This window comes from Larimichthys crocea, chromosome VI, assembly GCF_000972845.2.
Source record: "Larimichthys crocea isolate SSNF chromosome VI, L_crocea_2.0, whole genome shotgun sequence".
NCBI classification, from domain to species: Eukaryota; Metazoa; Chordata; class Actinopteri; family Sciaenidae; genus Larimichthys; species Larimichthys crocea.
Window position 1 is genome coordinate 11416965 of NC_040016.1, and position 12414 is coordinate 11429378.

The 12414-nt window shown below is 40.1% G+C and overlaps 1 protein-coding gene across 1 annotated transcript in view; it reads right to left on the reverse strand.

The window, feature by feature from the left end:
- Positions 1–229: 229 nt before the first annotated feature.
- Positions 230–12414, reverse strand: part of ca16b (carbonic anhydrase XVI b) — a 92368-nt gene continuing 80183 nt past the window's right edge. The window contains exons 14-29 of the mRNA XM_019262508.2: positions 12148–12239; positions 10405–10496; positions 8834–8930; positions 8632–8714; positions 8103–8237; positions 7876–8010; positions 7306–7478; positions 7045–7180; positions 6101–6247; positions 5557–5650; positions 5007–5083; positions 4705–4833; positions 4362–4508; positions 4062–4204; positions 2185–2320; positions 230–1641 (exon numbers count right to left, since the gene is read on the reverse strand). Of these exons, the coding sequence (XP_019118053.1) occupies positions 1495–1641; positions 2185–2320; positions 4062–4204; positions 4362–4508; positions 4705–4833; positions 5007–5083; positions 5557–5650; positions 6101–6247; positions 7045–7180; positions 7306–7478; positions 7876–8010; positions 8103–8237; positions 8632–8714; positions 8834–8930; positions 10405–10496; positions 12148–12239 (1963 nt within the window). The 3' untranslated portion in view covers positions 230–1494. The remainder of the gene's footprint in view (positions 1642–2184; positions 2321–4061; positions 4205–4361; positions 4509–4704; positions 4834–5006; positions 5084–5556; positions 5651–6100; positions 6248–7044; positions 7181–7305; positions 7479–7875; positions 8011–8102; positions 8238–8631; positions 8715–8833; positions 8931–10404; positions 10497–12147; positions 12240–12414) is intronic.

The window sequence follows — 12414 nt, forward strand, 5'->3', positions numbered from 1 at the left end:
GACAGGAGATACTGTCCAGGTGTTTGACCAAGTGCAGCTTTATGGGGAAAACTGTCAAAGAACAAGCCTTGAAAACACTCAAAGCTCAGTGTTTTATAGGCTGATGATAATAAACGCTATGCCGACTTCAAGCCAGACCCTGCGCACGTGCAGGATGACACCATCCTCATCGTGAAGCATGGCGAAGATGCTTCTCTGCAGCAGGCGTGTGAGGATAAAGTGAATGCAGTAAAATATATATTTTTATTTTAAATCCCGAAAGGATTTGAATGAGAGAACGGCAAGAAGATTTATTTTTCATCAGATCAGTGACGAAAATATGAAGCCACAGCTATACACAGGAATGTCTTCAAAAAAACAAAATCACACTCACTCACAGTCCTCATTTAACTCTGCAAACGTGTCCAGACGTACAAAGATAAACATCAACTCTCTGTAATGTTGCCAAAACAATTTTTTTAAACTAAATATTGTCTTGATGAGTTGTGAAGACTTCAAGTTTTGGTTTAGTGTATGTAGATCAATTTGCAGGCATTTATTTCTTCTACTGATCAGTGTCAAAAGCAAACCATGGTCACATCCACTGAGATTTAATGTTGTAAAATAAAGTAAAATATGGAAGTTTATGTGGGGTGAATATTTTTTGTAGACATTGTACTGCATCAATACACATACCCATTACATTTGTTAACAGTGGAGCTTTGACAGTTGAAGATGAAAATGTAGATAATTCATAACAAGGTACATAATCTAAAAAATAATAATCTACATCAAGGCAAGTGGACAAATAAGCAAAAATACTGAAAAATTAAAAAAAACGAAAGCATTGGCTGGCTATTAAGGATAAACAATATAACAATATAAATCCCTGTAAAAAGCAATAAACGTTCACATTAGATGTTGTAACACACAAAATAAGCCATAAGTACATTATACAAGACAGCAGTGAGATATTTGGACAATATATGAATATTAGGCAGGTAATAGTCTCTTGACATGTGATAAAGAGTTTCACCCATGTGGAGCGGAGCCTCAAAACAGTTAGTTAGATCGAGGTGGCAAAGTGACATAATGCATGCTGGGCTACGCTGTGATGTGTTGTTTTGTTGTGAGACAATATTAGAAGTGGATCGCCGTAACTCATCCTGGTCTTCATGCTTCAGGTTTGTCTCAATGCGGTCCAAAGATCCCCAGTTGTGTCGTGATGCTAGGATTTCACTGTGAAACCTTCTCACTCACTGGATTTAGGCAGTAACACTGATAGTATAGTGCAAACCGGACAGAGCTGCTTTTTCCTCACGTCAACTTAAAAACAGGTGCAAACGCTCAGCAGGATAACATTTAAGACAAGAAATAAAGGACAAAAACATAAATATCAAAAAACTTTTATCAGTATAAAAAGTAATAAGGTTATTCATTTAATCAATAGTCTGGCAAAAAAGGCCTCAGAAAAGTTCTCGAGTTTTTACAAATTAAGTGCCTGCAGGAATGTCCTCAGACGAGCGACTCCATGCTCTCTGCAGGGTCCGACTCGTCTGCGATCACCACCACCCCATTAGTGTCCATGTGCATGGGGCTCAGGCCACACTCTCTGTTACCGACCAGGCTGAGCATGGCTTTGTAAAGGTACTGGTACTGCTCCTATAACACACAGACACAAGCACAAGATCACAACATTTCTTTAAAAACTGCTTTAATCAGTGGTTTTGATACAAACATTGAATCACGCCCGACATATTTTAATCAGGAGTAGGTGGAAACAAAAAAAAAAAACAGAGCTGAATATTGGTCTTGCTCTCAACAGGTTGAGAAAAATGTGACCTGGGGCCAGCAGAACCAGCATTAGCATTAACTGCAAGTGCAATATTTACTTTTAGCTCCTTCTTTGGTCTCCACCACCTCCTGAGGGAAACATCTGAGTCTTTAAGCTGCTCAGTGCTCCACTGTGTTGCCTGCTAGCTGTCTGCATGTAGGTGGTGTACTTGGCATATATCGCAGGTGTTATCTGGCTGAATTGAGCTACCTGCTGCTGCAGGAAATGAGCCTGATAAGAGAAGTAACTAAACAGTAAAGCAGCAGACAGGAAAACCAAAAAAAAAAAAGCTGAAAGAAGCTAAAATACAGAGGAGAGCTGAGGCAAACATCAGAGTTGATTACTTGCATTTGGCATAAAAGTGAACTTACTATATCAGTGAAGACTCCCGGCCTCATCAGATTGATCATCTTAGCCACCTGGTAGATGTCGACCACCCCCTCGTTCTCCAGCTGCTGGGACAGTGTGGTGAGGGCACAGAGCATGCCTGCTGACACTGCTCCATACCTGTGTGGAGATGTACACAATCAGCTCCATGGAACAATTATTTATCTAAGTGTCCTGTTTAGGTGTTCGGTAAACAACTTTGCACCTGCTAAATCGCTAAAACTCCATCCCGAATGACAGTGAGTGAGGCTGTTTGTAGTTTTTTTTTTGCTTGCTCTCATCATCACCTTAACTAATTGCAGAGTGTGAAGTTATTAACATATGTTCACTTCTGGCTGTCAGAGTAAAATACACCAGGCAAATGAAAGAATGAAATGTGTGATCTTCCGGCATAAGGATTCAGGTTGTGAGCAATTAGCGTCCTGTCATGTAAATGTAAATGGTTTGGGAGACAGGATTGGCCTGTTATTTCGTATCTGACAACTTCAGATACAGCTTTAAGTCAGTGAGGGGCGAAGTGTGATTGAGTGTCAGGACCTTCAGAGATGAAGACTATTTAATTAGCTGATGTTTTCTTAAATAGCGGCTTAGGTGCTGAAGGCGCAGAGGGACAAGACTGAGAAGTTGTTATGGTTGCCTGGTTACTAAGAGACTTCAGAATTGCTTTTGTCTGTTGTGGGAGCAGCCTTTAGATTCTAAGTGCTCAAAGACTTTCAAACCACATGCCATAGAAAGCTCTGAGCATTTAGTGGCTTATTTCCCCATTGTGTGCAGTTCAACAAGAACAAAGCAATGGTAATTAAACATCTCAGGATGCTCTTGCCACTGTTAAACCTTTAAAATGCAGATCTCAATGTAGCCAAGGAGCAAGACCGACATGATGTGATAAAAATCAGATGTATGTTAATCTACAGATTCGGATCTCAGGAGAATACACTGGACCCCAGAGGACAACATCTTTTCTATTTCTTGTATGATCTCCAAGTTTAAAACAAAATTAGAGAGAAAAAAAACGATGTTTTTTTCATATACTTTCCATATAAACCCACATTTTGGAACGATCCCTCACACATGGTTATCAAACACCAAAGACACGTAATTAGAGGCAGGATATTTTACAGTTTAACAATAAACCAGAGCACTGAAAAACAGACTTCACTGTTAATTTAACTCTTCTAAATATCTATACTGTATTTTCCGGACTATAAGTCGCTCCAGTATAAATCGCACCAGCCAAAAAAGCATAATGAAGAAGAAAAAAACCATATATGTTGCATTTTTTTCCGCAAAGTCATTTATATTCATCGCCTTGGCAACTACCTGGGCGTGGAGATTGCTGCTCGATAACCGTTTTCGGCTGTATATTTCACTACTTGCAGCTTGTAATCTGCAGAATATGATTTTCTTTTTGGGGGGCATTTGTGTTCAGTCTTTCTCCGTTGTCTTTATAAGTTGATGTTTTAAATTAAAAATTTTCAGTGGTACAGGATTAATAGGAGTAGCAGATACTGGCACACAAGCCTAGAGCGCCCCCTCGCGGCTGTCAGTGTGAAAATAACGAACATGTGAAATTACCGTATACGTTTTAATATATACAAGTCGCACCTGAGTATAAGTCGCAGGCTAGCCAAACCATGAAAAAAGTGCGACTTATAGTCCGAAAAATACGGTATATTCATTTTAATAGATCTACATTACCCCAAGCATCTTTTTCAGCATTATGTCCTGTTTTTATATTAGAGCATATTGAGCTTGATACTGATATGTCTGCAGTGTCAGCGGATAAAATTGGCATACTGATATATGGTTCTGCTAATGGCGTGTGTTTGCATTTCCCTTTGTTGACAGAGGACAGACTTACTCATCGTGCACGATGGTGGGGCCATCTCGAGTCATGGCCTCCTCCTTGATCACACTGATGAGCTCGAAGGTGCTGCTGAGAGGAGCATCAGGGTTGGGCCATTTAGGGCACTGAAAATGTCTCACCTCCAGAACGTAGTCGTCCTGTCACACACGCAGGAGGAGAGTGTCGTTTGAAGCAGCACGCATACACGCAGGATGTGAATAATGTGATGTTTCTTGTACACATCATAGTAATCTCCTGACTTGATGCCTCACGTCGCAATAGTCGACCATCGTAACAAAGCAGAGCTCTTGGTACCTGTGTGGCCTCCAGGATGAAGTCGTGGATGATGATCTGCTCCTCGTTGGAGAGGCACAGTCTGTCCTTACTGATGAGTGTGACCGTGAAGGAGATGCAGTTCATGGCCTCTTCCCGACTCGGCCAGTAAACAAATTCATCCTCAGCCTGCAGGGAAACAACAACACGTCAAACAAGATATGTATTGCTCATGTAATGTACATTTATTTATAAATATTTCATTAATTTATCTGTCATCATGATTCCTGTCTTTATGTAGATTAGATTACAGATTTGCCCTAAAATGAACAGCATAAAAAAAAAAAAAAACTAAATTAAAAATATCAGTTTTGTGGTTACTTACCAGGCCCTGGTTGTCAGGCAACATGACAATAATTTGAGCGTTATGGTCCCAAATCATCCTCCAGAAGTCTGTGGTGGTGTGAGGCAAAGGATGCTGGGTAATGATGAACTCATTACTCCTGAAGTAACCCTGAGGTGACAAGAGGTAAGCTGTTAGCCTCTCTAAAGCTGAGATCGCTCAGGCTGATAGACGAGTATCAGTGCTGACAGACCACTGATCATTTTTTAAGAAATCATCATCGAGAACTGTCGGACCTGCCAATGAAGCTCTTCAAAATATACAACGAACCCATCACACTGTACCATTATGTAAGATGCATTAATGTAATCTGTTCCTTTCATTCCAGGCAGAGTGGTGAGTCCGACCCTTGCTCGCTCCGCTGTGGAGAGGCAGAGAGAAAGAAAAACACTTTCAATTGCAAACCCAGACCTCGATAATATCGCGTTGGCTCATAATGCACACATTCATTACTAGTCCTTGTTGTTGCTATAGAAACACCCCCACACCCCTCAGCCCTCACCCACTCTCGTCAGGGTGCAGAGAACACATAGATTAAGATTTACTTACAGGATTATAGAAACAGATTCTAAATTTAGGATATGAATTATCTGAGTATTATGTCAGAGAATGAAAAGGCTCCTTTACTTTATTTCAAAAGGGAAGGAAAGGTGACCAACAGAACAGGTTTTATCCTTCAAATGTAAATATACATATCGTTTTTAATCACAGTTTCTTGTGATTAAAAACTCGGTAACTGTATGCGCACTGCAGCAGCTTTACATTGTGGACATGACCTTGGTTCACCTCAGCTCCAGTGCAAGTGCGCGGTGGTAAAACAGATAAAATACTCACAGGGAACCACTGAGGAATTGCGGTTCTTCTCCTTGTTGCTGTCTTTGTGGGCACTGAAGCACTCCACAAAGCGCGTGTTGCACTGACTAAGAAGCTGGCGAGAGAGGAGGCAAAGACCACAAGATCAGATTTTAGTTACCGAGAGGGACTGTGAATTAAAAACAAACACGGAAAATAAATATATAATACTGGCTAACACCCAAGATTAACACCGAGTCCTTCACATTAATAACTTGCATGTGCCTCTCAGAAGGAAGTGACATTATGTGCAAGCAATTAGTTTCTCCCTCTTGATGTTGAAAGAGCAGGAGCTTGATAAAACATTCATCATGCTTTGCATGAGGCAGCAGGGGTGACAGACTTTATTACAGCCAACATCAGAGACACTCTCAATCTATTCCCGGACTGGATACTGGAAAGTCACTATGCGAGTGCTAACAAGCTTCTCATACAAAGACTACCTCGATTTTAGCTGGTGGTGCAAACTGCAGATGCTGACAGCTCGTCTAACCGGACCTGTCCACCTCCTCGAAGATTTACTCACCCTGAACTGCTTCTCCAGCTGTGTGCGGCCTGTTGAGTTGGGCGTGAGGATGCTGTTGACATAACTGTGCAGCTGGCAGGCGGGCACCTCTGTCTCTCTGCTCAGGATGTCCTCCATTAGAGCATCGTGGATGAAAACATACTGCTCCTGAGGGAAGGCGGAGAGTGTTTTCAGAATCATATGAATAAATACAGAATATATAAAGAATAATATGACCCTGAAACCAAATCTAATTGAATTTAGCTTGTTTGTCTTTGAAAGACTGCGATGACAAGTGAGCATCGGGGAAAAGGCATCGTGACATAAAAACAGACACTGCAAAAAGATGACAACAATCAGCAAAGGATGAAGCACTCAGATATTTTACTTAGGTATATAAAGCAATACTACAGCGTATAAATACTCTGTTACAAATGCTGCATTTAATTGATTTACTTAGGTAAAGGCACAGAAGTATGAGCATCGACATATACTTAAACTACTTATTGTGCAGAATAGTCAGAATCATGTACAGGAGATTATATTGTTGATATTATTATGGATCCATTAATGTGTAAGTAACACTTTAAATATAACATTTCTATTAATTATTGGAATCTGCAACATAACTAGTAACAAAACCTGTGACATACATTTAGTGGAGTAAAAATTTAAATATCTTCCTCCACAATGTAGCAGTCTGTGACTGGACTTAGTGACTAACTGTACTTTCAATCACTGCCTGTGATAACAAAAAATAATACATTAAAATTGTCTAGCATTATTTCACTAATTATTGTATATTTATATCTTAATATCTTATTTCAATCTTCATTTTTAACTCTGTGGGTCTCCATAGGAGGAAACCAAAAAGACACACCAGGTGAAACATTAATATTGTTTTATCGATAAAAGTCTTCAATCAGAGATGACACGTTTAGAGTAAGAAATTTAGAATTTCTTACCTCGGTCTGAACTAGGTAGTTGCGTTGTGTGCGGATATGTTTGAGAAAATCCAGGACGCTGACTGTGCTTTTGTCCTTGATCTGCTGTAGCATGCTGTCAATGACGATGTACGTTCCCGTGCGCCCAACCCCGGCACTGAAGAGCAGAGCACAAAGCAATATGAGCATAATGGCAGACCCACAGAGGGAGCTGTTAAGCGAATCAGCAGTCCTAAGTAACATTCATTTAGCCCGGGAGCTTGGTAATAATAAGTGCTGTACCTGCAGTGCACCAGGACGGGGCCCATGTCTGCAGTGCGAGCCGCTGATGAGCGGTTGATGAAGGTGAGGACGGGGAGGGTGTACTCTGGTACTCCCATGTCAGGCCACTGAGTGTAGTGATACTGGACTATGATGCGCTCATTAAGCTTCCCTTTAGGGTTCCCCTTCTGACCCTAAAAGATAAGAGCAGACGTGTGACCCTGGTGAGAATACAATGTACACACTAGACTTTATTGTACATGGAGGAAACTATTCGGAGCTGGGTGCATCGTTTCCAACAGAAGTGTTTACTGAGTGGAGATTTACTGCAACGCATAATTAAAAATAGATGCACCATTGAGACACAGGTGTTACTAAATGTTTGAAAATGTAGAAATGTAAATATGTGGACTGAAAAACAACAACAAAAAAGTTTGTTAATATACTGATTGCTTTAAATTGAATTGTATTACTGATGTTTGCTAGAAAGACAAAACACTAACTAAGACGAACAGCTGATCCGGTTTTAAAAAGTGAAACCTCATTCCGACTAAACAGATTTGAAATAAAGTTTTTCACAACGCGAGTTACCTTTTTAACTTTCGTGTTCCTGATAAGGAAATGCCGCAGTGTGTAGCAGGCGTGCACTTTGGTGCTTTTCAGCGTCACCACAATGTTTCCGTACTGCTCGCTGTTCTCCATCGGCCAGTACTGGTCACATTTCCTCTGTAAGGACACAATGAGTGTTACACCGTATCTGAAATACAGACATCACTGTGAGGGATTTATTTTACTCAGTTTCACTCAATTTCACTTACTCTGCCCTTTTCCACCAGGTTGGTGATCATGATGATGATTCCAGTGTTCTGCTCCCAAACCATCCTCCAAAAGTCCTCGAATGTAGACTTGAGAGGACCCTGAGCAGCTATATAAGCTCTGGGCCGGTTGTAACCCTGAAAGAGGAGAGCGGTGGAATATATTTACTGGTAAGATGCAATCAATACCGTATAAATTACCCACAAGCTCTGATATAGCTGATATGACTGGTTTACTGACACAAGACATTGGTAGGTCATGAAATCCTCTCCTTCAGCTGACAGAAATTGTAAATATTTATACATTAATCAATATTTTTTAAAATAGAGAACCAGTTTTTATTGGACTGTCTGGTCTATGATTTTGATACCTCAATTAATATTTTAAACAAAGATAGCAGCATGGCATTCAACACTTTGAATACATTATTATTATTTTTTGTTTCAACCGTGCAAGTGAATTTCACGACATTCAAAACACAAAACACCAAAACCAAACCAGAAAACACCAAACATGTCAAATAAAACTCACGTCCACATAGTTGGCGTTTATGTAATCCGAATGTTTGGCATCTTTCCCCGCCAGAGCTCGTAATTTCACCCTGCTGTGGTCATCTAAGGAAAGCATTGACAGATTTGTGCGAATTATTTAAAGGATGAAAACATGTTATAAAAAAACCATTATTGGCTTCCTCAGCTGCAGACATCATAATAAGATTTAACAGACGACTCACAGGCCACAATGTTGATGTATCTGTTTTTGTGCTTGTTGTCAGGATGATTTGAGTGTTCGGCTGTGATTTTCAGGTCTGCTGTGGAGCGTTGGACCTCCTGGAGACAAATAGACAGATGGATTTTTATAAAACAAGGAGAGAAGGTGCAATGGAATTACCCTCTCTCTACGGAGGACATATTTACTTAAATTCTTACAGTGCTTTTGTAGATTTCATTTTTTATGATGCTATTAGTCTTTCAGGGGAATTATTTTTTTCAAACTCGCCCCCTGCATATGGAGCTCAGAACTCTGGACAGACTGCAAAGCAGAACCTATAGCAGGGATTCAGTGTCTCGGTCAAGGACGCATCAGCAGAGCAGATGCTTATAGCCGCTGGGGCTTGAACTCAGGCCTCCAGTGGGACAGTCTTCTTTTCTTCTTCTTCTTCTTCTTCACTATGCCACACTGCACCCACCTCTAAAATACAACAATCATCTCCAACACAGCTTCATTGTGCTGCATTGGACAATTATGCGCACAGGCTTCACATCGAATGACCCCAATTAGAAGGAAATCCTCTGGGTGTGGGGCTTTTGCCACGTTTCTTAACCTGGTTACACAGAGAATGTGTTCCCATCCAGACAACCAGCAGACAGACCTTCTTCTAATTAACCTCCGTCTCTCTTGATCTTTCTTCTCCATCCTTCTCTCAACCATCTGCTCAAAATTAGCAACCCTACACACAAACACATGCATAAAATAATCCCTAACCGCAGTTCAGACCCGGGCCCATTTGCAGACTACATAAGCACAGTATAGGGATGGAGCAAAATGTGCTGAACAAGCTATCAGTATTTACTTAACTTAAAATAAAATATATAATATATATACTTTTCTGCAGTCTCGGGGTGCTTTCACACCTAACTTGTTTAGTCTGGGTTGCCTCACATTTTTAAAATCAGATTAAGACCTAAACAAAGATTTATTTATGCCATTCTCTCAACAGAACAAGCACAGGTGTAATCATTCCTGGTATTTCTTTATACTCGCTTGTTCTTCGTCTCTCTTTTGTTCATGGTTCGTGAATGTTGGAGACAGCGAGTGTGATAAGTTATGTGAATGCGGGACATAATCTAAAAGAAGTGAGTAATAAAAAAAGGTAGTTGATAAAGTACTCTGACATGTCTCAGTTAGTCTAAGACCTCTCACAAGTAAAAAAAAATAAGACTTTAAAAGAGATTTTATGGGATGAAATTGGATTTAGGAGATGTAGGGCTTTTCAAGGATGTGTGCGAATCCTGTTAGCTCAGTTCAAATCAACTCTTGTGCATTTGCCCGTTAAGTTCGCTTTCTTTAGGTTGGTGTGAAAGCTTTAATTGGAACGTGGTGCAGACAAATAACCAGACCAAGGCCGCTTGGAAAAGGAGTAAGGAGTAAAGGAGGAAAATCCACATCACAAAGCAGGACCAAAAGACAGAAATCTTGTATTTTTCTCTCCTTTGTACCAACTGAACACAACTCAAATGTTAAAAGCACTTTTTTTGTGTTATATTTGTTCAAAAACGATCATCGTTCAAGTGGAAAGTGTACCTCGAACTCTTCAGAGAAACCTTGAAGGTTGTTCTTGTACAGCTCCATGATGTGTTTGACAAAGTGCTTGACGGGGATGGCCTCCATGTCATCTGCAAGAGAAAACACACAACAGTTAGCGAAGATTTGTGTCTGTGTGGCGGTTCCTAGTGTGTATTACCAATTTATAGTCATTTATCCTTTGTGCAACAAAAGTAATGCATCATCATTTCTTAATAACAAGAAACAATTGCAAAAAAGATTAGAACATAAAAGGCAGTTTGGTTCGGTTTCAACAGACTTACCTCAATCAAAAATGTCTAAATTTGGTATTTTGAGCATTTATATGAGGGAGCATCTGTCTCCTCTGAGCCAAATCAGCTCCAAATCACACATGAGGGATCGCAGATAAGGCCAGTCACCATCACACTGGGACAATAGTGCAGGGGACCCAGCTGTCATCGCTGCTGATCCTGGCCAATGTCTTAACTTATGCACCCTCGCAGCTGGGGCCTTTAGGGCTCTTACTTGCCTCAGTGGTTACAGCATCAAGATGAATTCTGGTTTGTTAATGTGTCCATTTATCAAAATGTCTTTCCTGCTCTGTACTCGTTAGAGACTTACCGGTTTAATCAGTTCATCAGAATAGCTCTAGGTGAAATGTGGCTTTAGGAGTTATAAATTGAAATGAAGTGTGGCTGAATAGGCCGAGTTCTTCATGACTGGATATAAAACTATATAGAGGTATGTTCACATGTCCCACAGCACTATGTGCAATATAACAGTGCTGCAGTTCTGTTCCACTATAAAGTCACTGTTCTCTGAACTTCATTATCTTGCCCATTTTCAACTTGAATCGAGTACATGTTCAGTCATTCAGAATATATGTGCTGTAAGGAAATTTCCAGAGTTTCTACGAGAGTAAAATAAAAAAAAAGAAACAATGAAAAAAAAGAGGAGGAAGAAAAAAAAAAGACAAGCAATAAAAACCTAATGAATGTGAAGTCGATACCAGCATCCGCTGCGCTCTTTAACTATGATATCACAGCCTTGAAATGTCCCCTAGCTTTAAGCGACTGTGAAAGTAAAGTCTGATATCGACTAGCTGCCACTGCTCTGCTGCCTGGGATATTAAAAGGCGACAAAAAGCCAGTAACACAACTCCTACGGAGGTGCTCCCAGAGTCATTTCATATGTAAATCAACAGAAACTGTTGAAACATTGGGGTAATAGAGGAAAAACCATTCGAGGTCAGTTAATGGTGGCTTGTGGATATGTTTTGACTTCAAGTCAGTCGGGATTCCTTTGTCATATTTGTCATTTTCTGGTTTTAAATTTCAGGCTAAAAACTTTTCTACATTATTTTTCCTACAGTCCCTACAGTCCTGACAAAGAAACCCAAGCACTGCTTCCACTGCACACCATTTATTTCAAACACTGATGCATTACTTTTACTTATTACCTTTAGCTTACCATTAGAAATGTTCATTCCTTACTTTAAAATTTTAAAACTTCTTTGCTTGTTTGTTAACTTGTTTTCCACAAAGTCTTAAAACGCGTTCTGGTGTTATAGCAGACTAAATATGATGCCATTTGTAAATGTAATGGGTTTTTTTTCTTGAGCTACAATTTTATTTCCACATACACCAAAACAATAATAAACCTTGGTTGGGAATCACTGATTTAGAAAACTGAAATAGTGAATCGTAAATATATCTGCACATCACATGAATATTTTAACATAAAAAAGGAAAAACAGCTTACCTGGTATAGGTATGACTGGTATATTCTCATTGGCCACCACTCGTGGAGAGTTACTCTCCTCCACATAGAAGTGAGCTGTCTGGAAAAACCTCCTGCAGGGACACAGAGAGAAGTACAGTGAGATGCCACGGTAAAGTCTATTAGGGAGTCGTTATGCCATTGTTCTCAGATCCGGTCTGTCAGCATCTAAAAAGTTGAAAGGAATGACACGGCAATGACAGAAAACTGCTAATGAAAACCCCAGAGTAGTTAAGACACAGCTGATCG